This window comes from Cetorhinus maximus, chromosome 1, assembly GCF_964194155.1.
Source record: "Cetorhinus maximus chromosome 1, sCetMax3.hap1.1, whole genome shotgun sequence".
Classification (NCBI taxonomy): Eukaryota; Metazoa; Chordata; class Chondrichthyes; order Lamniformes; family Cetorhinidae; genus Cetorhinus; species Cetorhinus maximus.
The window spans coordinates 44,395,095-44,422,481 of record NC_135879.1 but is presented as its reverse complement, the minus strand read 5'-3'; the positions used below and the strand labels follow the sequence as shown (position 1 = coordinate 44,422,481).

Genomic DNA, 27,387 nt, shown 5'->3' with positions numbered 1-27,387 from the left:
TTTACTAATTCTCCTATCATATAGGGGCCACTGAATTTTGCTTTCAGGGGTTCAGCCTGCAAAGGCAATAATACCAATACTTCATCTGTTGGAATGTTCTAGTTGTAGCATGTTTTTCTGCCCATTCTTTTATTTTTGCTTGGGAAATTCTTAAATGCCCTCGTGCTACTTTGCATGCTTCTATGAGTCTTTCTAGAAACATGGACGCATAATCCAACATGGAGGTTCGTCTTTCTGCTTTAGAAACTTTTCCTTAATCACTTTTAATGGACCTCTTATTTCATGACCATAAACCAATTCAAATGGACAAAATCCAGTAGATTCATTTGGAAAATCTCTGGTAGCAAATAATAAGAAATCTAATGCTTTGTCCCAATCCTTTGGGTATTCATGGCAATAGGTCTTAATCATGATTTTGAGAGTCTGACGGTGTCTCTCTAAAGCTCCCTATGTCTGTGGATGATAGGCGGTAGACTTTAGTTGTTTGCTACCCAATCTGTTGATTATGACCTGGAAAATTTTAGACATGAAGTTAGAACCTTGGTCAGATTGTATTTCAATTGGTAGGCCATAATGAGTGAAAATCTGAGTTAACTTTTCCACTACCACCTTAGCTATAATTGTCCTTAAAGGAATAGCTTCTGGAAATGGGTTCTCATATCCATGATTGTAAGGATCTACTGATGTCCAGCTTTCGTTTTGGGCAATGGTCCTACACAATCATGTTGAGGTTTACCTACTACCTGACATGTATGACACATTTACAAAATTGCACTACGTCCTTATGAAGTCTTGGCTTGGTAAAATGCCTGCTTGTCGATGCTTGGGTTACATGTCCTGCCATAGGAATTTAATGTACCACTTGCAACATCTCCTTACGATATTTGAGCAGTACCACTATCTGATGAACAACCGTCCATTCCTCATCCGTGGGTCTCTGACAGTGTCTCCACTTCCTCATCAAAACTCTGTTTTTAATGTAATAGCACTCTGGAGCTCGTGCCGCCTCAGCTTCAATGTGAGATGAGTGCGCTAACTTCTTTAACTCTGGATTTGCTTTCTGAGCCTCAATTAATGAAGACATGCCAAACACTTGTTTTGAATTATCCTCATCCTTAAAAACAAGTTTTGGCTACTCATAACATCTGCCCATGGTATTACTTTGACCTTTGGTGATGGACTTTGTTTAGTCATTGCTCTGGTCACCACACACGATGGAAAAACACCAGGAACTTGTTCTTGTAACTGCTCTGTTTCTTTAGCCTCTCTTGCACTTTCCGTAATTATGGGCAAAGCTATAACCTTCACTCCTGTCAAATCATTCCCTAGGAGTAAATCAACTCCATCCACGGGTAATTTCTTAACCACTTCTACAACCACCGATCCAGACAACAAATCACACTCCAATTGCACTTCGTACAATGGAATCGGGATATACTCTCCATTTATCCCGTTTACCAATACTTTAGCTTTCATTGAACTCTCTGGAGGGAAAATTAGGTCTTTCTCTAGCAAAAGAGTTTGAGCACCTCCTGTGCCTCTTAATATAGTTATGGGTTTAGCTGCATCATTTGATGAAAAAGGAGTTATCTTTCCTTTAGATAAAAACTCTTTATATCTCTCATCTACCTTATTCGCTTCACCTGTATTCACAGCTGTGTTTACCTCCAGACTCTTATTTGTAGTTAAAGCTACAATTTGAAAAGTTCCCTTTTTGGATTCACTCTTACGAACTCCAATAAGTCCTATGGGCTTCCCTCGCAACTTCCAGCATTCTGAATGAATGTGTCCCACTTTATTGCAATGGAAACGCTTAGGCCTTCCAGTTTCCCCACCTTCAGTACTTTCCTTCCTGATCTGGGGAGGAGATCTCAAGGTATTCCCAGCTGTCCATTCTTTACCCTAGCTACTTGCCATCCTTTCACACTCCCACTTTCTATCCTTTTCAAATTTATGGGGGTGATGGAAAAAAGGTTTAGTTTTATGGATTAGCTCATAATTGTCAGCCATTACTGCTGCCTGTCTAGCAGTTGCAACCCTTTGGTCTTCAACATGGGTTCTTATTACAGAAGGTAGGGAGTTTTTAAATTCTTCTCTGAGAACTCCATAGGTCATTTTAACTCCTAACGCTTGTATCCATCTGTCAAAACTGCTTTGCTTAACCCTTTCAAATTCAATGTAAGTTTGCCCAGGCTGTTTCCTTAAATTTCGAAACTTTTAGCTGCATGCTTCAGGGATCAACTCATATGCACTCAAAATGGCCTTTTTCACCACACCATAATTCCGAGAAACCTCCTCTGACAGTGAAGCATAAATTGTGCTCCACCTGTCAATTTGCTCTACATGAGCAATGTCCAGTTTTCCTTTGGCCAATTCATCTGTTTAGCTATCTTCTCAAATTAAATAAAGAATGCTTCAACATCCCTTTCCTCAAACCTTGGAAGAGCTTGTACAAATTTAAACATCTCCCCACAGGATCTGATCTGGGAATAAGCCCTGCCTCACCTACTGGTGCCTCTTTTTTAACTGCCAGCATTCTAAGCTGGCATTCTCTCTTTCTCTCTTTTCCTCTTTCCTGCCTGTCTAACCTCGCCATTTCTAACTCCCTTTGAAATGCCCTCTCTCATTCTTTGTCTTTTTATTTCTCTGCCCTTTCCTTTTCTGCTGCCTCTAGTTCCAATTTTTTTTATTTGCTACAGAATTTGAGCCCATTCCAGTGAACCACCCCTTGGAGAACTCGGTCTCTTGGGTATTCCTTCCAATTTCAAATGCTGTCCATCTCTTCGACTATCTCTGCCTTCCTAGCTTTGGCATGCAATCCTACTTTTAATTTACTTGCCAATTTGATTAACCTGGCTTTTGGGATCCCTTGTAAAATTATCAGGGACATCTTTTCCACTTGCAAGAAGGCTTTAGCAGTTTCCAGTGCCACCTTATTTTTGATAGTACAATCCTGGTGTTTCCTTTTAGCTTTTATTACTTACTAAATCTACACCCAAATCGTCGTTGTCTTTTGTCCTAAAATACCCCAGACGAGCCCCCAAACTTTGTCACGACTCACTGGGGATCGTGCACTGCAATATCAAGCACCACTACTCCTCCTCAGAGTTTCCTCTTCCGTCACTGTGGTAGCATCTGCTTCCTTGGTAAAGACAGGTGCCATGCCCCTTGTCTCCATGTGTAAATCCCCTTTTTGGCCCCTAATCGGCCCTCCCTCTCCTTTAATCACCCTCTTAATGTTTGTGTGCCAATAGAAGACTTTGGGATTCCCCTTTATGTTGACTGCCAGTCTTTTCTCATAATCTCTCTTTGATTCTCTTATTTGCTTTTTCACCTCCCCTCTGAACCTTCTGTATTCCGCTTGGTTCTCAATTGTATTTTCTACCTGACACCTGTCATGAGCACACTTTTTCTTCTTTATGTTAATTTCTAACTCCTTTTTCATCCAGGGAGCTCTGGATTTGTTTGCCCTTCCTTTCCCTTTTGAGGGAATATACCTTGACTGTGCCCAAACCATGTCTTCTTTGAAAGTAGCCCATTGTTCAGCTACAGTTTTTCCCGTCAATCTTTGGTTCCAGTCTATCCGGTACAGCACCATTCTTGCCCCATTGAAGTCAGCTCTCCCCTAGTTAATTATTCTTACTCTGGATTGGACATTGTCCTTTTCTACCGTCATCTTAAACCTTACGATACAATGACCACTGTCTCCTAAATGTTCCCCTACTGACACTTGATATAATTGGCCCACCTCATTTCCCAGATAAGTTAAGAAGGCTCTTTTTAAAGAAAAAGCATACGGGATCCTTGGCTTTATAACCAGAGGCATAGATCTTGATAGTAACAGCTCCACCCTTACAGATAAGCGCTTGCTGCTGTTGTTACAAAGTGGGTTTTGTGACATATATATGCCTCATCTTTGAAAAGCATTACCATATTTAATTTAGGCTCTTACAGTGCAGCTTGGAGCATGAGATGAGTTTAACAGTTACTGCATAGGATTTCCAGGGCTCGGGAAACCAGCCAGTAAAATGGCGGTGAAAGCTGCCTGCGCCAGCAGGTTAGTGCTTTTTAGAACACTCCTGGAAGCCACCAAGGCTTCTCAGACCTCTAAGGAAGCCTTCAGCTTCCCTTCTCTCAATTACGGCTCCTCTCCCTCCAATGATCAGTGACCCCACCTCTCCCCTGCCATAAATACTCCCCCCAACTTTGATTGCTGAACTCTGATTCCCTCCCCAATTCAGATCCTGCTATGATCTGACAACCCGCCTTGTCACCAAGCTGTAATTCTGATTGCTGTCAATTGCTGGGCATCGTTCCCTATGGTCTCCTTATGCTGCCTATTGTAGCTAGCTTTCCCCATGTGGCAACATGGCTGGGTGCCTGGTGGAAACAGAGGAAGAGAATGTTAGCGAGGTCTTGCCTTTGATATCACCTTTGCATCCCTGGGCTTTCTGGATTTCAGCTGTGCATACCCTCCCACACTTGGTAACTTTTTGAACGTTGGGGCCATAGAGTGCAAAAGTAAGGAAGTTATGCTAAACCTTAACTATTTAGGCCCAGCAGGACCATTGTGTCCAATTTTGGACAGCACACTTTAGGAAGGATGCCAAAGCCTTAGAGTGCAGAATTGATTTACCAGAAAGGTACCAGGGATGCGTGATTTCAGTTACATCAAGTGACTAGGGAGATTGAGGTTGTTCTCCTTGCAGCAGACAATGTTGAGGGGAGGTTTGCAAGAGATGTTCAAAATCATGAATGGTTTTAATAACATTAATAAGGAGAAACTGTTTCCAGTAGCAGAGGGCACAGATCTCACGTAATTCTCAAAAGAAACAAAGATGAGAATTTGTTTAAAGCAGCAAGTTATGATCTGGACTGCACTTTTCTTTTATTCATTTATGGAATGTGGGAGTCGCTGGCTAGGCCAGCATTTATTGCCTATCCCTAACTGCCCTAACTGCCCTTGAGAAGGTGGTGGTGAGCTGCCTTCTTGAACTGCTGCAGTCCATGTGATGTAGGTCCACCCACAGTGCTGTTAGGGAGGGAGTTCCAGGATTTTGACCCAGCGACAGTGAAGGGACGACAATATGTTTCCAAGTCAGGACGGTGAGTGGCTTGGAGAGGAACTACCAGGTGGTGGTGTTCCCATGTGTCTGCTGCCCTTGTCCTTCTAGATGGCAGTGGTTGTGAGTTTGGAAGGAGCCTTGGAGAGTTTCTGCAGTGCATCTTGTAGATAGTGCACACTGTTGCTACTGTGCGTCGGTGGTGGAGGGAGTGAACGTTAGTGGATGGGGTGCCAATCAAGTGGGCTGCTTTGCTTTGGATGGTGTCAAACTTTTGAGTGTTGTTGGAGCTGCACTCATCCAGGCAAGTGGAGAGTATTTCATCATAGGCTTTGGGGAGTCAGGAGGTGTGTTACTCACCACAGGATTCTTAGCCTCTAACAGGGGAGGGGGTGGCATAGCGATATTGAGACTGGACTGGCAGTCCAGAATCTAGGGTAATGCTCTGGGGACCCGGGTTAGGATCCCACCATGGCAGATGGTGGAGTTTGAATTCAATAAAAAACTAGAATTAAAAGTCTTATGATGATTATTGTCGATTGTCGTAAAAAACAATCTGCCGTCCTTACCTGGTCTTGCCTACAAGTGACTCCAGATCCACAGCATTATGGTTGACTCTTAAATGTCCTTCTTATGGGCGATAAATGCTGAACGAATGAAAAAAAAAGTCCAGTTCAGTTTCTGGTCAATGGTAACCCCCACTCAAAGGGTGGTGGAAGTGGATTCGTTAATGATTTACAAAAGGAAATTGGATAAAATATTTGAAGGGGGAAAAAATTTACTGTGCTATGGGAAAAGGTGAGTTGGACCAATTGAATAAACTTCGATGAGCCACATGTACAGTGAACTGAATGAACTCCTTCTGTGCTGCACCTTTCTATGATTCCACTTATTGCCTTGTCAGTGAATGGATATTTTTATAAATTTATGTGACTCCACAAGATAATAGGGCTCACAGACATTTATTGACTGTTTTCCTGTTTTGATTTGATAATAAGATGTAACACAATTAGTAAGATTTGCAGATATTCATTCAAACTATAAACATGTAACTCTGATTATAGTAGTTAGCAAAATGATTGCAATACACTACTGCTGCTTTCCTGCTGCTGGTCCAAGGCGGAAACAGCTGGCTCCCCTAGGAGAGTTGAAGGAGAGTTGAAAGACCCACTTACCTAGGGGAGCCTATACACTCCCAGGTCCCCCAAGGAATCTTAGGCCTCCTCCAACTCGGGTCTTAAGCCACCTCCAACACTGATCCCGTACCTTCCCGATTTCAAACCTCCCTCCAGTCCTTCCGGTTGCTGATCCTGCCCCAGCCCTCCCAATTGCCTCCAGGAACTGATGTTCTCTTCCCAGTGCTGAGTGCAATCCCAAGGAGCACAGGCTGCAGCCTTCCAACGTTACTGCTGCCTCCCACCACCTTCTGGCCAGATTGTCCATTTGGACTGCTACTAAGCTGGATGCACCTGTACAGTTTGTTCATGAGGCTGTGCCATTAAGTTCAGCAGGACTTCCTTGCTTGGTTCTTCGGCTGTTTTTGGCCACCCCACACCCTCCATGGCTCCTGGTTCATGAAATGCAGCCTTATGTTTGTGAGTGGTGTGTGTGTAATTTGAAACTTGATACTTCAATTATATTTTAAAAATCAGTAGCGTATTGCAATCATTTTGGTAACTACTATAACCAGAGTTACAAGTTCATGTTTGAATGAATATCTGCGAATCTTACTAATTATGTTACATTTTATTATCATATCAAAACATCTGAAATGGCTCACAGTTGTAGCTATCGATTTGGATCATTTTAATTTTCCAAAACTTGGTATATTTGTTATTGGATCACTCAGAGCTTGTTTTTTGGAAAGCTTCGTTTTCTCCTACAATTTTTGTTCTTGGAAATGAAGAGTGTCATTTTTCCAACAGTGAGGGTCTCACTCACTTTAGTTTACCTGTAAATGAGTAATTAAAATTTTAGTATTGCAATCTGAGGACTGTCTGGCAATAAGTTCAATGCAATTTATGTACTTTCGAAATAATTGAGAGGATGAAATTTTAAGTAGAAAATTCTTTCGGAGCTTTTTTTAGGATAGACTATTGTCAGAAATTGATAATTGTTCAGAACACCAGTAAATATAGTTGAATACAAAACAGAGTAGATATTTTAGAACACAACATGAGGCCTGTAGGATGAACCCCGCTCATGCTAGCATAGCCGACTACTGCCTTCAATGTTCATAGTCAAACCCGCCTGCTGGGGCTTTTTATTGGGCCGCTGCATACTCAGCCTGAATTTAACAGTCATAGTGCTGTGTATGTATCCAGCTGTGAATGTTAGCTTGTCAGTTCAGTAATTCCAAAGCTTTTGTATCAGATTTGTAAACTATATCCCAAGTATTTACTTCTAACCAGCCTTTGCACATTGATGAGAGACTTTCTTTTATCACACTCTTGCACCTCATTTATCTTAATTATTTTATAGCTTGTCACAGAATACATTTTATCCTTTCGTAATATTATGAGCTCAGTACCAGTGGAGATTCAGATACTGAAGCAGTCCGTTTCCGAATGCAGCAAGAACCAGACAGCATTCAGGCTTGTTATTTGCCAGGTAATTACCATCTCCCTCAAGAGAGATTCTAACCACCACCCCCCCTGCCACTTGGCGTTCAATGGCATCATCTTAATTGAATCCTCACCATCGGTATCCTGGAAGGTAACCATTGAGCAGACACTTAACTGGACCAGCCATATAAATACTGTGGCTGAGAGTAGGTCAGAGGCTGGGAATTCTGCAGCAAATAACTCGCCTCCCAACTCCTCAAAACTTGTCCACCACCTACAAGGTACAAGTCAGGAATGTGAATACTCTCCATTTGCCTGGATGAGTGCGACTCCAACAACATTGAAGAAGCTCGACACAATCCAGGAAAAAGCAGCCCACTTGATCAGCACCCATCCATCACCTTAAACATTCACTGTTCCCACCACGATCATGCAGTGGCAGCAGTGTATATCATCTACAAGATGCACTGCAGCAATTTGCCAAGCCCCCTTTGACAGCACATTCCAAACCTGCGACCTCTACTACCTAGAAGGACAAGGGCACCAGGAGCTTGGATCCATCCAAGTCACACACTATCCTGACCTGGTAATAAATATATCACAATTTTTTCATTGTCATTGGGTCAAAAACCTGGAACTCTTCCTGAAAGCACTGTGGGTGTACCCTACACCATGTGCGCTGCCGGAGTTAAGAAGGTGGCTCACCACCACATTTTGCAAGGACAATTAAGGATGGGTAACAAATGCTGTCCTTGCCAATTGTGCCCACATCCAATGAAAGGAATAAAAGAAAAGTGACTTCTAATACCTTTTTTGCTACAAACAGTTGAGAACAAGTTGAGAGTCTTTCTATTTTGTTTTAATCCTTTAAGTTAAAGAAGAAAGAACTTGCTTTTCACAACCTCAGGATGTCCCAGAGTACTTTACAATGAAGTATTTTTCAAAATGCATGGGGTAACTTTGACCCTAAAAAAACTGGCAGGTTTTGGATGGGTGTGAAGTTCAAAAAAATTTGTAGCAGGAGCCCAACCCATGTCAGACACACACTTACATTTTTAACAGAGGTGAGATAGGGAGGCAGGCAACTGATCCTCTCACCTTTTAAGGAGGCTATGTACCTTCATTAAACAGTGTTTCTATTTTTAATTCATGCTGGCCAGGTTGCCTGGGCCTCAAGAAAGCTGTCAGGCTAAAAGAGGTAAGGAGGGCTAGATCTATAAAGTAAGTACATTTGCAACACTGCATGAGGGCTTGGAGGAATAGAAGTGTTTTCTTCACACACCAATCCTTGTGCTCACTTTCATTTGCCCACCCCCTAAATGCTCGCTTACTAAACGTCCTTGACCCCAGACAACCCTCTGACTCATTCTCCACCTTTTCCTCCCCACCTCACAGAATACCCTCTCAGTTAAAAACTACAGGGTGTTCGGGAAACATGTGCTCCAGGTTTCGCATCCATACCTCCTCCCCACTGCCCTGGACTCAGCCCCATAAACATTGGAGCTTTCTTCGCTGTTGGAATGTCGGAAGAATGGCAGCCAATTTGCACAGAGTGACACAAACAGGGCATTGGTAGAACTCCCCAGCTTTCCTGCAAATAGTACATTGAGTTTTGCCCAAGAGACTTAATCTGTCATCTGACAGTGCAATACTCCCTCAATTCTGTACTAGTTCTGTCAGATTTCCTCTAAACATAGCCTTTATGGTGTCAGTTTGACCTAATTGCAAATTAATGCTCCTGAGTATGCTTTGATTTGAATTCCATTTATAGTGTTTTGGAATTGCATTTTAAGTGATGTGACTCTTCTTGAAATTATAAGTTGAACTTATGTTTAATTTATTTTTTTTCAAGAATAATCATATACTTTATTTGAAAAGAGAAAGAAACAGAGCTGGTGCTGGCAGATTTATTCTGATGGTGCCGACTGAGGGAATTACAAGGGTCTACTTGGGACAGAAATGTCCTTGCTGTGGCCATCAGTCCTGAAATGTAACTTTGAATATTAGCACAGAGTAGAGTTTATACTCAGATTCACTTTCTGTTGTGAAAATGTGTACCGATGCATTTTTAAAAAGTGACTACATTTGGGTGTTGGAGGGGATGGAAAGTATCAGGGTAGATCAGCGATTAAGGTGGTGTTGTAGGCACAGGTAAATGGTAGGGTCAGGAAGAGTTCATCACAGAGCAACACTTTAAAAAATGCTTTTATTCGTTCATGGAATGTGGGTGTCAGCATGCTAGGCCAGCATTTATTGCTTATCCATAATTGCCCTTGAGAAGGTGGTGGTGTACTGCTTTTTGAACTACTGTAGTCCATGTGGAACATCCACAGCACAATTAGGAAGGGATTTCCAGGATTTTGACCTACCGACAGCGAAGGAACGGCGATATGGTTCCAAGTCAGGATGGTGTGTGACTTGGAGGGGAACTTGCCGGTGGTGGTGTTCCCATGCATCTGCTACCATTGCCCTTCTTGGTAGTAAATGTCATGGGTTTGGAAGGTGCTGTCTAAGGAACTTTGTGGAATTGCTACAGTGCATCTTGTAGATGATACACACTGCTGCCACTGTGCGTCGGTGGTGGAAGGAGTGAATGTTTGTGGATGGGGTACCAATCTACTTTGCCCTGAATAGTGTGAAACTTCTTGAGTGTTGTTGGAGCTGCACTCATCCAGGCAAGATGAGAGTATTCCATCACACTCCTGTCTTGTGCCTTGTAGACGATGGACAGGCTTTGGGGAGTCAGGCGGTGAGTTACTCTCTGCAGAATTTCCAGCCTCTGACCTGCTTTTGTAGCTGCAGTATTTATATGGCAGACCCAGTTCAGTTTCTGGTCAGTGGTAACCCCCAGGATGTTGATAGTGAGGAATGCACCAACGGTAATGCTTTGAATGTCAAGGGGAGATGGTTAGATTCTCTCTTGTTGGAGATGGTCATGCCTAGCACTTTTGTGGCGCAAATGTTACTTGCCACTTATCAGCCCAAGCCTGAATGTAGTCCAGGTCTTGCTGCATACGGAGACTGACTGCTTCAGGATCTGAGGAGCCGCGAAAGATGCTGACCATTGTGCAATCATCCATGAACATCCCCACTTCTGACCTTATGATGGAAGGAAGGTCATTGATGAAGTAGCTGAAGGTGGTTGGGCCTGGGACACCACCCTGAGGAACTCCTGTAGTGATGTCCTGGGACTGAGATGATTGACCTACAACAACCACAACCATCACCCTTTGTGCTGGGAATGACCAATGGAGAACTTTTCCCCTGATTCCCATTCACTTCAGTTTTGCTAGGGCTCCTTGATACCACGCTCAGTCAAATTCTGCCTTGATTTCAAGAGCAGTTGATCTCACCTCATCTCCCTAAGTTCAGCTCTTGTCCATGTTTGGACCAAGACTGTAATGAGGTCAGGAACTGAGTGGTCCTGGCGGAACCCAAACTGAGCGTCAGTGAGCAGATTATTGCTCTGTAAGTGCTGCTTCATAGCACTGCTGATGACACTTTCCATCACTTTACTGATGATCAAAAATGATCAGAAGTAAACTGATGGGGCAGTAATTGACCGGGTTGGACTTGCCCTGATTTTTGTGGGCAATTTTTCACATTGCGGGTTAGATGCCAGTGCTGTAGCTGCACTGGAACAGCTTGGCTAGGGCCGCGGATAGTTTTGGAGCACCAGTTTTCAGTACTACTGCCGGAATGTTGCCAGGGTCCATAGAATTTGCAGTGTCCAAAGCCCTCAGGCATTTTTTGATATCACGTGGAGTGAATCAAATTGGCTGGAAACTGGCATCTACAATGCTGGGGACCTCTGGAGGAGGCCAAGATGGATCATCCACTCAGCACTAATGGCTGAAGGTTGTAGCAAATGCTTCAGCCTTACCTTTTGCACTGATTTTCTGGGCTCCTCCATCATTGAGGATGGGGACTTTGTGGAACTTCCCCCTCCAGTGAGTTGTTTAATTGTCCACAACCATTCACCACTGGATAGGGCAGGACTGCAGAGCTTAGATCTGATCTGTTGGTTGTGAGATTGCTTAGCTCTGTCTATCGCATGTTGCTTTTGCTGTTTAGCGTGTCCTGTGTTGCAGGTTCACCAGGTTGACACCTCGTTTTTAGGGATGTCTGGTGCTGCTCCTGACATGCCCTCCTGCACTCTTCTTTGAACTAGGGTTGATCACCTGGCTTGATGATAATGGTAGAGTTGGGTTTATGCTGAGCTGTGAGGTTACAGATTGTGTTTGTATGCAATTCTGCTGCTGGTGGCCCACAGCGCCTCATGTATGCCCAGTCTTGAGTTGCTAGATCTGTTCAAAATCTATCCCTTTTAGCACGGTGGTAATGCCACACAACACAATGGAAGGTATCCTCAATCTGAAGAGGGTACTTCATCTCCACGAGGACTGTGCGGTGATCGCTCCTACTAATAATGTCAAGACAGACGCATTTGCGACAGGTAGATTGGTGAGGACGAGGTAAAGGAGGTTTTTCTCTCTTGTTGGCTTCTCACCACCTGCCGAAGACCCAATCTAGCAAATATGTCCTTTAGGACTCTGCCAGCTTGGTCAGTAGTGGTGCAACCAAGCCACTCTTGGCGATGGATATTGGAGTCCCCCACCCAGAGTACATTCTGTGCCCTAGCCTCAGTGCTTCCACCAAGTGGTGTTCAACATGGAGAAGTACTGATTCATCAGGTGAGGGGGGATCGATTTGTGGTAACCAGCAGGAAGTTTCCTTGTCCATAACAAAAACAAAAATAGCTGGAAAAACTCAGGTCTGACAGCATCTGCGGAGAGGAATACAGTTAATGTTTTGAGTCCGTATGACCCTTCATCAGAACTAAGAAATATAGAAATGAGGTGAAATATAAGCTGGTTGAGGGGGGTGGCACAGGTAGAGCTGGATAAAGGGCCAGTGATAGGTGGAGGCAAAGAAGAGATTGCCAAAGATGTCATAGACAAATGGACAAAGGGATGTTGACGGTGGTGATATTAGCTGAGGAATGTGCTAATGATGACATGAAGGGTAGGAAGCAGGACGAGCAAGTGACAGATAGCCCTAGTGAGAGTGGGGTGGGGGGAAGGGATCGAAATAAGCTTAAAGTTAGAGATAAAACAGTGGCTGGAAATACATGTTAAAATAATGGAAATAGGTGGGAAAAGAAAAATATATATAATAAAAAATATATATATAAAATTATAAATTATTGGAAAAAGAGGGATCGGAAAGGGGGTGGGGATGGAGGAGAGAGTTCCTGATCTGAAGTTGTTGAACTTAATGTTAAGTCCGGAAGGCTGTAAAGTGCCTAGTCGGAAGTTGAGGTGCTGTTCGTCCAGTTTGCGTTAAGCTTCACTGGAACATTGCAGCAGGCCAAGGACGGACATGTGGGCATGAGAGCAGGGTGGTGTGTTGAAATGGCAAGCCACAGGGCGGTCTGGGTCATGCTTGCGGACAGACCGAAGCTGTTCCGCAAAGCAGTCACCCAGTCTGCGTTTGGTCTCTCCATTGTAGAGGAGACCACATTGGGAGCAGCGAATGCAGTAGACTAAATTGAGGGAAGTGCAAGCGAAGCGCTGCTTCACTTGAAAGGAGTGTTTGGGCCTTTGGACGGTGAGGAGGGGGGGGAAGTAAAGGGGCTGGTATTGCACCTTCTGCGGTTGCATGGGAAGGTGCCGTGGGAGGGGGTTGAGGTGTAGGGGGTGATGGAGGAGTGGACCAGGGTGTCCCAGAGGGAATGATCCCTGCGTAATGCCGGCAGTGGGTGGTGAAGGGAAGATGTGTTTGGTGGTGGCATCATGCTGGAGTTGGCAGAAATGGCGGAGGATGATCCTTTGAATGCGGAGGCTGGTGGGGTGATAAGTGAGGACAAGGGGGACCCTATCATGATTCTGGGAGGGAGAGGAAGGTGTGAGGGCGGATGTGCGGGATATGGGCTGGACACGGTTGAGGGCCCTGTCAACCACCGTGGGTGGAAAACCTCGGTTAAGGAAGAAGGAAGACATGCCAGAGGAACTGTTTTTGAAAGTGGCATCATCAGAACAGATGCGACAGAGGCGAAGGAACTGAGAGAATGGGACAGAGTCCTTACAGGAAGCGGGGTGTGAAGAGCAGTAGTCGAGGTAGCTGTGGGAGTCGGTAGGCTTGTAATGAATATTGGTGGGCAGTCTATCACCAGAAATTGAGGCAGAGAGGTCAAGGAAGAGAAGGGAAGTGTCAGTGAAAATGATGGAGGGGTGGAAATTGGAAGCAAAATTAATAAATTTTTCCAGGTCCAGACGAGAGCATGAAGCGGCACTGAAGCAGTCATTGATATACCGGAGAGTTGTGGGAGGGGGCCTGAGTAGGACTGGAGCAAGGAATGTTCCACATACCCCATAAAGAGACGGGCATAACTGGGGCCCATGCGGGTACCCATAGCCACACCTTTTACTTGGAGGAAGTGAGACGAGTTTAAGGAAAAATTGTTCAGTGAGAGAACAAGTTCAGCAAGACGGAGGAGAGTGGTAGTGGATGGGGATTGTTCGGGCCTCTGTTTGAGGAAGAAGCGGAGAGCCCTCAGACCATCCCGGTGGGGGATGGAGGTGTAGAGGAATTGGACGACCATGGTGAAGAGGAGGCGGTTGGGACCAGGGAACTGGAAATTGTTGATATGATATAGGGTGTCAGAGGAATCGCAGGTGTAGGTGGGAAGAGACTGGACAAGGGGAGAGAGAATGGAGTCAAGATAGCAAGAAATGAGTTCCGTGGGGCAGGAACAGGCTGACATGATCGGTCTGCCGGGACAGTCCTGTTTGTGGATTTTGGGTAGGAGGTAGAAGCGGGCCGTACGAGGTTGGGAGACTGAGGTTGGAAGCTATGGAGGGAAGATCTCCAGAGGAGATGAGGTCAATGACAGTCCTGGAAACAATGTCTTGATGTTCAGTGGTGGGGTCATGGTCCAAGGGAGGTAGAAGGAAGCGTCTGCAAGTTGACGCTCAGCCTCTGCGAGGTAGAGGTCAGTGTGTCAGACATCAGCAGCACCACCCTTGTCAACAGGTTTGATGACAAAGTCAGGGTTGGATCTGAGAGAACGGAGTGCGGCAAGTTCAGAAAGAGACAGGTTAGAATGGGTGAGAGGAGCAGAGAAATTGAGACTGATGTCACGCCGACAGTTCTCAATGAAAAGATCAAGAACAGGTAAGAATCCAGAGGGAGGGGTCCAGGTGGAGGGAGAATATTAGAGCCGGGTAAAAGGATCCGTTGAACGGGGAGAGGACTCCTGCCCAAAGAAGTGAGCACGGAGACGAAGGCGGCGGAAGAAGAGTTCAGCATCGTGCCGAGCCTGAAATTCATTAAGATGCGGGTGTAAGGTTATGAAACTGAGTCCTTTGCTGAGCACTGAACGTTCAGCGTCAGAGAGGGGAAGGTCAGAGGGTATGTTGAATACACGGCCGGGGCTGGGATTGGAAGACGGGATAGGGACAGAGGGACGGGCAGGGGCGGAGGATCCTGGATGGGCGTTGGTGTCGATGAGTTGTTGGAGCTTGCGTTCCTTTGCACCTGAAAGAAAGAGACAAAGTTTCTTGTTGAAGCGTCAGATGAGACGAAGAATAAAATGAAATTGGGGGCAAGGACAGCTTAGAGATAGGGTGAGTCAGTGCTGCTGGAGGGAGAGGTCGAGTATGTTCATATGGCGGTGCATGGCATTGAGCGTGGATCTCAGGATGCGATGAGAACAGCTGTCCAAGGAGTGTTGTATGTCCCGGAGATACCTGTTTGACCTGATGCCATGTGGGGTCAGAATCAATGTTGGTGACTCCCAGGGCAACTCCCTCGCGACTGTATACCACCTCTGTATGCCTCCTCTGGTGATGGTGGTGTCTGGGACATTATCTGCAAAGCATAATTCCATTTTGGCACAAGCTCCCAGATGTTATTAAGGAGGACTTTGCAGGATTGACAGGACTGGGTTTACCATAATTGTTTCCAGTGCCTCAGTCGATGCTGAATGGTCTGACTGGTTTTATTCCTTTTCTACTTCGTAATGGGTTGGTGCAACTGAGTAGCTTGCTAGGCCATTTCAGAGGCAACCATATCACATGTAGGCCTGACCAGGTAAGGATGGCAGATTTCCTTCCCTAAAGGATGTTAGTGAACCAGATGGGTTTTTATGACAATTGACAGTGGTTTTCTGGTCACTGTTAAGACTAGCTTTTTAATTCCTAACTTATTAATTGAATTTAAATTCCACCAGCTGCTGTGGGATTTGAACCCGTGTCCCCAAAGCATTACCACTAAGCCACCGCCTCCCCCGCAAAGATGAAAGATATGTATTGCTCTCAACTCAGTAGGACTTATTTTTGAATTGTTTTTTTCTTTGCAACCCACCTCTAAAATCCAGCAGCTCTTTGCAACGTGATAGTTAAGGTGTTTGAAGCATTGTTTGGAAAACATTCTGCGTAGTCATATCCCCATTTTATGTCCCCTTCCCGTTGCCTTGCAGGGTACAAAGCTATTAATGTGCAGCATATGTTTCATCATCCTATGGAATTTACAATTTCTTGCAGATGATTGGAAAAGGCCCAATATCACAGCTGTCCTTCCATGGGATCGGTCCACAGTTATCGTGGGAAAGCATAGCAGCACAAGACAAGCATCTGGGAGGAATGAAAGTCATTTAGCATTTGGATTCACTGCCTGTGCTGTTTCAGTCGTGCTTTTTGGGAGCAATTTTGTTCCTGTGAAGAAATTTGATACCGGCGATGGTAATTGTACAACACTGTTTTCATTAAACTTCGCAATATCCAGACTGACATGCCACCTGCATACCAATTGTGATTAATGCTTAATCAATTAGCGGGTAAAGAAAACTTGAAAACCCAAAACAAGCATCCACACATAACTTAATTTTAATTTCCCTAATCCAGTCTGTAGTTAATGCACAAAATTGTGGGAATGCTGTAACTTAGAGCTGAAAAGCGTTTTAATTTTCCATTGCATATGGTTAGTCATGGAATTTAGTCTCTGTCTTTTTTTTATTCATTTACGGGAGGTGAGCATCACTGGCCAGGCCAGCATTTATTGCCTATCCCTAATTGTCTCTGACTTCATGTTGCTGTACCTCTGTGTTTCTTCTGCCTCTGTCCTCTCTCTTACCTGCTGCTTTTCTTTCCTTAACTCTTCTTACCTCTCTTTTCTCTTTTGAATTTTTTGGATGAGAAGAGAGGCATGGTACAGGTCGAGTATCCTTTATCCGTAAATCTGAAAATTAACACATCCAAAAACCGCACTTTTTTTGAACCTCATCGACCTTTAACGCGGGAAGTCTGTGACCCAAACCGACACGAACCTCACCGACTGCATCGTGCACGACGTCTGTGACCTGAGCCAACAAGAACCTCACTGACCGCACCCGACCTTTAGCGCAGGGAGTCTAGTTGTTTGCCTGCACTGTTTACCTTGCAGTTTTTGTCTGCGTGGTTTACTTTGCAATATATGTTGTGCTGTTTCTCCTACAAGCAGAATTGCAGATGGCGCCATGGGTGGGAACATATTGCATGTACCCTGTATTTATTATTCAGTGGTACATCTTACTTTTCTAGCCATTTTATTTACTTTAGACTACAGCTAGCCTAGACTTTGGCCATTGTAACATAAGTAGGTCTAGGCCTATGTGTGGTATCCAAAAATCGAAATTATTTGAAATCCAAAACGCAATCGGCCCCAAGGGTTTTGATAAAGGATACTCAACCTGTATATCATGGTGTCGCAGGTGAAGAAGGCAACAGCAGCTGATTTTAGGATGGATGTTTAAGAGGAAAATGTGGCCCTTCTCAGTTTTTATTCAATCGTGGGATGTGGGTGTCACAGACAAAGCCAGCATTTATTGCCCATCGCTAATTGCCCTTAAGAAGGTGGTGGTGAACTGCCTTCTTGAACCGCTGCTGTCCTTTTGGTATAGGTATACCCCAATATTGTTGGATACAGGGTTCCAGGATCTTGACTGGAGAACAGTAAAGGAATGGCGATATATGTTCAGGTTGCAATGGTTGGTTGTATGTCTTGCAGGGGAGCTTGCAGGTGGGGGTGTTCCCCTGTTCCCGCTGCCCATGCTGTTTTAGGTGGTAGACATTATGGGTTTGGAGGGTGCCACCGAAGAGGCCTTGGAGAATTGCTGCAGTGCATCTTGTACATGGAACACATGATTGCCAAATGCGCTGATAATTTTTTTTGAGCTGGTGGTTGGGCTGCCAGTAGTGCGGGCTGCTTTGTTCTGTATGTCTCCTCACCTGATCAGCCATGCTTTTCCATGTCCAATACCCTACCCCTTCCTAACAGCACTGTGGGTGTTCCTACAACACATGGACTACAGTAGTTCAAGAAAACAGCACACCACCACCTTCTCAAGGGCAACTAGGGATGGGCAATAAATGCTGGCCTAGCCAGCGATACCTATATCCCATCATGAATGAATAGTAAACAAAACTTTCTATTCTCTTCCTATTACATTCTTATCTCCTGTTCAAAGCACCCACTCAACACTTTACTTCCCCCCTGTTTGCTGTACTGTCAGCCACTTCATCCTTAGCCCTCAGTTCACTCTCATCATACTCAGTTCGTACTGACTCCTATTCTTCCATCCAAGGTTGAGAATTGCAAGTCCACTATTTTCCTTTCTGCCTTCCTATCAGTTTCACTCAGAGGCTTTGTTTGATTTCAAAATGCAGCTTTTTAAAACAAATAAATTAGAATGAGGGGGGAAGATGACTATCATTCTCTTTTTGTCTTCCCCTATTCCCTTCCCATCTCACTTCTACATCTCTCCCCCCTCCCTCCTCTCCTGTTACAACTCTAGTGCAACAGAGCAAGAGTTCATTCCTATTGCTTTCTAGGTAAGCAAACTGTTGTATTCTATCCACTGCACCCATGATTCTTTTGGTGTTTATACATTGTTTCTTCAAAATTTTTCCAATTACTGTCCCATCAGTCCATTCTCAATCATCAGCAAAGGGAATTGGCAAAAGAAGCAATGGCAACATGAGGGAAAACTTTTTCACACAGCGAGCGGTTAGGATTGGAATGCACTGCCTAAGAGTGTGGTAGAGGCAGCAACGTGATAGAAGGTGTCGTCAGCAGTGCCATCATGCAGCAATAATTTGCTCGCTGATGCTTAGTTTGGCTTCCGCCAGGGCCACTCAGCTGAGGATCTTATTCCAGCCTTGGTCCAAGCCAGGGAAAAAGAGATAAATACAAAAGGTAAGGTGAGAGTGATTGCTCTTGAAATCAAGATCGCTTGACCAAGTGTGACATTAAGGAGCCCTAGCAAAATTGTAATAAATGGGAATCCAGGGATCTCTCAATCAGTTGGAGTCATGCCTAGCGCAACAGAAGATGGTCCCAGGACAACACTGCAAGAGTTCTTCAGCCATGTCCTTGACCCTACCATCTTCAGCTGCTTCATCAATGACTTTCCCTCCATGATAAGGCCATAAGTGGGGATGTTTGCTGATGATTGTACAATGTTCAGTACCATGAGCAACTCCTCAGATACTGAAACATTCTGAGCCCTAAAGCAGCAAGACCTAGACAACATTAGCTTGGGCTGATAAGTGTCAAGTAACATTTGTGCCACCCAAGTGTCAGTCAATAACTCTCTCCCCTGAGAAAGAATCTAACCATCTCCCCATGATGTTAAGTGCCCATACCATCTCTAAATACCCTGTCATCAAAATCCTGTGAGTTACCATTGAACTAGAAACATAACTGGACCAGCCATATAAATACTGTGGCTACAAGAGCAGTGGCTTGGATTTCGGCTTGTCATGTCTGTGCCAGCTCTCCGTAGGAGTAATTTACCTAGTGCCACTCCCCTGTCTTCTCCCTGTAGCCCAACACATTCTTCTTTTTCACATAACAATCCAATTTCCACTTCAATGCCTCGATCAAACCTGCCTCTACCACACTCTTATGCACTGCATTCCAGATTCTAACCGCTCACTATGTGAAAAAGTTTTCCTTCATGTCACCATCGCTCCTTTTGCCAATTCCATTAAATCTGTGCCCTCTTGTTCTCAATCCTTCCCCCACGGGAGCAGTTTTTCCCTCCTCTACGCTGTCCAGACCCATGATTTTGAATATCTCGATCAGATCTCCTCTCAACCTTCTCTTGTTCAAGGAAAACAGCCCCAACTTTTCCAATCTATTTGCGTAACTGAAGTTCGTCACCCCTGTGACCATTCTCATGAACTTGTTCTTCACACTCTCTAATGCCTACACATCCTTCTCAAAGTGTGGTGACCAGAACCTGACAAAATACCCCAGTTGAGGCCAAACCATGTTGTAAAAAGGTTAATATAACTTATTTGCTTTCATACTCTATGCCCCTATTAATAAACCTTAGAATGCTTTATGCTTTATTAACTGCTCTCTCAACCTCTCTCCTGCCACCTTCAGTGACTTATGCACATATACACCTAGGTCCCCCTGCTCCTGCACCCCATTTAGAATTATACTGTGAGGGGACTAAGACCTCACACTATATTTTTATAAAATATATATAGATAGCTTCATGGCAATTTCCAAAATTTTAAAAACTGGTAACCTTTTAAAATGGCTGAAGCAATATTGGTCTATGACCCTTGAACAAAAGGAGCTACCTGGCAGTATCACAGAAACTGGCACCTCGTTATCTCTGAAGAGACACTAATGACCCCCCTTTGGACTGTAGAGACCAAATTCAAAGTGAACTATGCAAAGGCCATCTGCATTTCATAAGCCAGGCTGGCTAACTGGAGACTATTCGTCTGCTGGGAAAAAGGATCCTGCAACCTTCCTTTCAAGTCTTAATGGTTGGAACAATTAACCATCTTGGGGACCCAGACAAAGGATACACATCCCTTGTCAAGGACAATGTGGAGAGGTGGGTGACATGTGAAGTGTACCTCTAGCTGGTGGAACCAGTTATATTGCCTAGCTGCACTGCATACTCTTCTGCCACTTTACTATGTAATTAACAGCAGCATAGGAAAAGGGCTCTGCCCAGGCTGATTACCTGGCCTTCATCTACATTGCTTCTACTGGAACTTCTGTACCATAGCCTACAAGACTGATTCATCTCTGTGTGCCTATCTCATTGTGTGACGTCAACTCCACTGGAAAAGTAAATTATTCAGCTTTGTTTTTCAGCCTGTTGACCTCCATGAAGGAATACCTCATTGGACTTTGATTCTGGACTCTGGATCCATATGAAATAATAATTCTTTTCTCAGTGGTCTTTGCCCTGTATAATGTTGTCTTCTCTATCCCTCTTTTACTGTATGAGTGCACAGGAGGCAATGTAGAGATCCTCCGCCCATGGTTTGAGAGTGTGCCAATAAACTAACCCTTTGAGTTCATGCTACCTCAAGTTTGCTGTGGGGTTATTAATAGAAAATTGGATCGCACCAAAACTGAGTGGTTGGGAAATACACCACTGCTTATAAAGGGGGAAGCAAATCAAAACACCTTTCTGTTTATGGACGGGTGATGTGAGGAGAAATTAGGGCTGTTTAATGCCCCTCCTGTCCACAACAAAAATTGGGAGCTCAAATCCAGGATCACCCATTTGAATTTGACCAGTGTCCAAGTTAAGATGAGCCAAATCTGAGATAAAAGAGCCAATTGGAAACCAAAAAGGGAAAAACGTGGTGGCTGGACCAAATTTCAAAACACAAACAACTTTCTACAGCAAATTCCTTTTTTCCTAACACTAAGAAAATTGGAACTTTTGATGCCCACACGTGGATCCAACAAGGGATTTTGAATGGTGAAACTTTAGCGGCCCTTAACACAGAGCAACTGAAAGCTGTGGCTAGGGAGATACAGTTAAAATTGCCCAGTAAAGTGAAGAGAAGTGAATTGATCCAATTGTTGGTGGAACATTTGGATCTTACATTACCGATAGAGCAGCTAGATGTAGAACACAGCCATGACTCCGAATCTGCCCGCACCCCCATGCCCCCACCCTCCCGAAGCCATATTTGAGCTGGAAAAGCTCAGGTTGCAGCTAGAATTCCAGGAGAGGGAAAGAGAGAGAGGGAGCACGGGAACAGGAAAGAGAAAGGGAGGGAAAAGAATCCCAGCTCTGAAGATTGGAAATGGGGCTAGCAGCTCAAAGGGAGAGAGAGACCAGGTAGTTGGAAGCTGTAAGAGAAAATCTTTCGTTCGGTAGCAGCCCCTATCTCTCTAACCCTGAGCCACGCTCTGAGGCCTTGAAGTATGCTAGATTCATTCCCAAATTTGAACAGTGATGTAGTGTCATTTTTTTTGCCACTTTTAAGAAAGTAGGAGGACAGCTAAAATGGCCATTGGATATCTGGACAATTTTAATTCAAGGACAGCCCAAGAGGTCTACTCCATGCTGACTCCTGATGTGTCCCTGAATTATGAGCAGACCAAGGCTGTCTTCCTAAGTGGCTACAAGTTAGTACCAGAGACATGTCGCCAGCAATTCCTGGATGCTCGTAAGAAGCCCACACAAACCCACGTTGAGTTCAAACGGATGAAGTAAATTGCATTTGACTGATGGGTAAGATCCCTATGAGGGGTTGTATGAGTTAGTATTGTTGAAGGAATTTTAAAATTGCTTACCTTCCAACCTGTGGACACACTTAGGGGAGCAGAGAATCCTCACAGCCAGGGATGCAGCTGTCACAACAGACAGCAATGATGTCACCCATAGGCCTGGAAACTCAGGCAGACCCTTTCCAAAGCAATTCCATGAGCATTGCAGAGGTAAGCAGGACGATCTAGATAGAAAAGAAACAGAAATACCTGGAAAAACTCAGCAGGTCTGGCAGCATCGGCAGAGAAGAGTACAGTTGACGTTTCGAGTCCTCATGACCCTTCAACAGAACTGTTGAAGGGTCATGAGGACTCGAAACGTCAACTGTACTCTTCTCCGCCAATGCTGCCGGACCTGCTGAGTTTTTCCAGGTATTTCTGTTTCTGTTTTTGTTTTGGATTTCCAGCATCTGCAGTTTTTTGTTTTTATCTTTATATTAGATAGATAAGACCCCCCAGTCAAAAAAGAAAACACAAAGAAGTGTGCGAGAAGCTTTCCTGCAGCCTGAAAGAACCCCTGGAGACTTGTGTTTTCTCATTGCAATAAAATAGACCATTCCAGACCTGATTGCAAGGGAAGCCCATGGGTCTAATAGGGCTCCGTATAAGTATTCCCCAAAGGACTCCCCAATGGGCAGTGCAGCAAAGCGGGCAGAGACTCACTACAGAAGGCTATCTCTCGGAGGACATGGTACCATCTGTGTCTGAGGAGGACCAATTCCCAGGGAATTTCCAGAGTTTTGTCCTTTCAGGAACAGTGTCCCCTACCTGTCCCAAAATGTGAGCAAGTCCATTGTACTGCTCTGGGACACAGGGCTACTTAGTCCTTAATGTTGGAGGGGCACATAAACCCAAGTCCTCCTTGAAGGCCAAAGCCCTGATCAGTAGAGTGGGAGGCGGATCTACGTTTGCAACCCTTCCATAATTTCCACCTAGGATGCGACCTTATTTCAGGCCCTGTTACGATAGGAATTGTTCCTTCTGCATAATCAACCTAAATCTTATGATGCAATGCCTGCTGTCCCCTAAATGTTCCCCCTGCTGACACTTGATCCATTTGGCCCACCTCATTCCCAATGCCTTCTTTCTCATCGGAGTGGAAATATACTGCTGTAGAAAGTTTTCTTGAACACACTGTAGGAACCCTTGTCCCCCTTTGCCCTTTACACCAATACTATTCCAGTCTATATTTGGATAATTAAAGCCTTCCATTATGATTACTCTATAATTCTTGCAGCTCTCTAATTTCCTTACAGATTGGCTCCTCTACATCTTTCCCACTGGCCGGTAGCCAATAGACTACACCGTGCAATGTAGTTACACCTTTTTTGTTCTTCAGCTTTAGCCAAATAGATTCAGTCCTTGACCCCTTTTTGATATTCTCTTTCTCCAACGTTGTCCTTAATCAATACTATCACTCCACCACCTTTTCTTCCTTTCCTACTTTTCCTGAACACCTTGTATCCAGGAACATTCAATACCCTGTCCTGCCCTTCCTAGAGCCAGGTCTCTGTTATAGCCATGGCATCATATTTCCACCTGTAGCTCACCAATTTTATTTACCGCATTCCGTGCATTCATATACATGCGCAGTAACCCTAATTTATACTTACTTTCTCCTCTACTGTGAACCCACCTGATTACTTACTATTTCCACTTAGTCTACTTCTATCTAATATGGAACTTTTCCCTTCTCTAGCACTGCCTAATATTCTCAGTTTATGCACCTCTTTTCTACTTTTATATGCTGGTGCCCATGCCTCTGAGAACTTAGTTTAAACCCTCCCCAACAACAGTAAACCTCCCCACGCGGACAAAGGTCTCTGTCCTGTTAAGTTGCAACCCATCCCTTTTGGGCAGGTGCCTTTTGCCCAAAAACTGGTCTCAATGACCCAAGAACCTGAAGCCTTCCTTCTTGCACCATGCTTCAAGCCACGCATTGACCCTTGCTATCTTCCTATTTCTACTCTGGCTAGCACATGGCACTGGGAGTGATCTAGTGATTACTACCTTTGAAGTCTTTTTAACTTCCTCCCTTGCTCTTGAAAATCTGACCGTAGGACCTTGATGCCTGCCCCCTCTGTGCCATTGGTACCAACTTGTACCATGACTTCTGGCTTGCTGCCCTCCCCCTGCAGAATATGCTGCACCATTTCCGTGATGTCCTTTACCCTGGCACCAGGGAGGCAACACACTATGCAATGATGGTTAGAGTTATCTGTCTGTCCCCCAAACTTCGGAACCTTCTATAACAATCACATTTCTACACTTTGCTGTTCACATCTGGCCATTGATGCCATGGCCTGGACTGCATTCCTTCAGGGTATTGTTACTCCCAACAGTCTCCAATACAGAGTATCTGTTTGAGAGTGGCACACACCCTGAAGACGTCTACACTTCCTGCTTCTTCCCACTCTTCCTGATGACCATCCGCCTACTATCCTGAACTCTTACTGCCTGTGGAGTGGTCACCTGCTGGAATGTACAATTCAGGAAACTCTCATCCTCCATGATGCTCTGCAGTGACTCCAGCTGCCTCTCAAGTTTGGAAATTCTGAGATTGAGCTCAAGCAACTGGAGACAATTCCTACACACATGGCCACCTAAGACACGTAAGTGTCCTGAAGTTCCCATATGGCGCAGGAATTTTTTAAAAAATTATTTCATGGGATGTGGACTTCACTGGCTGGGCCAGCATTTATTGCCCATCCCTAATTGCCCCTGAGAAGGTGGTGATAGCTGCCTTCTTGAACGGCTGCAGTCCATGTGGTGCAGGTACACCCACAGTGCAAGCAACAGGTCACAGATGTCCATTCATTATGTGAAGAAACCTCTTTAGCAATCTAGCTAGTGCCCTGTTTGAACTATTAATTTCAATTAATAGCTCTAGACCTTGTCTGAGCTTAAACTATTTAAATACTTTAAACTTAATTTCCCAGCTCCTAATTTGAAACAAATACTTGAGTTTCACTAAAAAAGAGAAAAACACCCACCAACCAATCACGTAACCAGTTTCCTACAATGTCGCGTTTTGATTTTCTTTGGTCTCGCAGTGACTCTCTTGCTCTCTGCACTGCTCCTTTTATCCCCACTGTGCTCTCGCCTCTCCCACTGGCCTCACAGTGACAGTCTCACTCTCTTGCCACTCCTTTTATTCCCACTGTGCTTTTGCCTCTCCCACTGGTCTTGCAATGACTCTCGCTTTCTCCACTGCTCCTTTTATCCTCGCTGTGCTCTCGCTTCTCCCACTGGTCTTACAGTGACTCACTAACTCTCTCCACCGCTCCTTTTATGCCCGCTGTGCTCTCACCTCTCCCACGGGTCTCGGAGTATGATATGTTTAGTGTAGAAAAATGTCTTCGAGCACTTCACAAGACGGACTGATCAAAATCTTAGTCAAAGAGGTGGGTTTTAAGGAGCATTTTGGAGGTGCAGAAGGTAATGGTAGATATTTTTCAGGAAGTACTTCCAGGGCATGGGATCTAGGTGGCTTATGGCTGCCAATGATAGGATAAAGAGAGGTAGACATGCAAAGAAGACTGTAGAAAGAGATGTGGATGGGTCAAGATGGGCAAAGAGTCAGGGTGGTAGAAGTTACAGTGGTAGAGAGGGTAAGGGTTTTAAATAAAAGAACTTTGAAATTTGAGGCAATGTAGGTCAAAAAGGATAGTGGAAACTTGAAGTGGGATTGATTTATGTTGCAGAGTTTTGAATGACCTGAAGTGTGTATAAGGTAGAGAATGAAAGAAGCAGGAAATAAGTACCCCCATTGTATATAAGAATGTTAATACAAATTTCATTATATTTTCTTTTAGGGATGTTTTTCCAGTGGATTCTTTGTGCAGCAATATGGATTGTATCTCTGGCTGTGAATTTAATATTGAAGTGCCCTAAATTCTGGCCCCTTGCTATGTTAGGCGGTTGTGTATGGGCCACTGGTAAGTTTGTGTATCTTGGTCTTTGCAAAAGTGAATGATATTGCACTTGCTAACTAAAGTTGATCTTTATAACTAGACCATTTGACACCTGTGAATTTGGTGTCAAAACAACAGGTTAATAACATAAAAGCAAAACACTGCGGATGCTGGAAATCTAAAACAAAAACAAAAATTGCTGGAAAAACTCGTTAATAACATTCTCTGTTATTTATGTACAAATGTGCAGCAATTTCAGGCGTAGGCAGTTATGTGGTTGAATGCAAAGTTGCTGTCCGAATTGCCACTGGCTTTAAGGAAATGGTATTTTGCCGCCTGTATTGAAATACATTGAATGGCATGAAGTTGCTGTCTTTGCACAGTGGATATGAGCTAAACTCACTGCAGAAAGTTAAGTCTTTTCAGTTCATAGAATCATAGAAATTTACAGCACAGAGGTTGGTTCAACACAATTTGTCTTAAACAAGCCCATGCTGACTTTTATTTATTAGCCTGTACTTCTCCAAATATATGCTTTTGGATATTGTAGTTAAGGATTGTGTAGCTTTATTCACTTGATTTATTTTGCTTGAATTGGGTTCTTTCAAAAAAGAATTCAAAGGACTATTTAGAAATAAATAATAGTGTTCTTACCATAGGCTAAAAGTGAATAAAGAAGAATTCTTAAGTTTTCTAGAAAGAGAAGGATAATATTAATAATAATTTAATAATAAAGGATAAGAGAAAATAATTTTATTCATGGATTGTTCTGCAGTCTGTAATGGGCATCTCATTCCCTCACTTTCTTTGACATCAGCTGATATTGAAGATTTGCTTCAATTCATGCAACTTAGGCACAAACCTCTCAAGTTCTGATTGTTCTAGTACCTAGATCTTGATTTCAGTTAAACAGCAATAACTGACTCTCCAGTGTGACTTGCATATGACTGCATTCCACTTGCACAACCATGTCACATACAACTTGGAGGTTTTAATACGTTTGTCTCACCTGTCCTAATCAAAATGCTTTATTTTAAATAGCAATGTCTTGAGGCTTGAACTTGGTGTATTTTCTGCAGTCATTGAGAGATTAATTTCTGTAGAAAAAAAATCCAAAGTGAGATACCAGCAGCTCTATGACAGATAAAGCATTTAATTTAACTAATTAAAACAAATCAAAGATTTTTTTAATGCTTTCGTCAGAAAACCGAGTAGCGCACTTCAAGGAATGTATTTTCTTTAGCCAACTTTCTTCCCTCCTTTCCT

At 44.0% G+C, this 27,387-nt stretch overlaps 1 protein-coding gene across 2 annotated transcripts in view; it reads left to right on the top strand.

Annotated features, from left to right (window-relative positions):
• Positions 1–27,387, top strand: part of LOC144679771 (transmembrane protein 144-like) — a 127,666-nt gene that overhangs the window by 17,929 nt on the left and 82,350 nt on the right. For both annotated transcript variants that reach the window (XM_078540526.1, XM_078540517.1), the window contains exons 3-4: positions 16,174–16,371; positions 26,023–26,145. In XM_078540526.1, the coding sequence (XP_078396652.1) occupies positions 16,174–16,371; positions 26,023–26,145 (321 nt within the window). The remainder of the gene's footprint in view (positions 1–16,173; positions 16,372–26,022; positions 26,146–27,387) is intronic.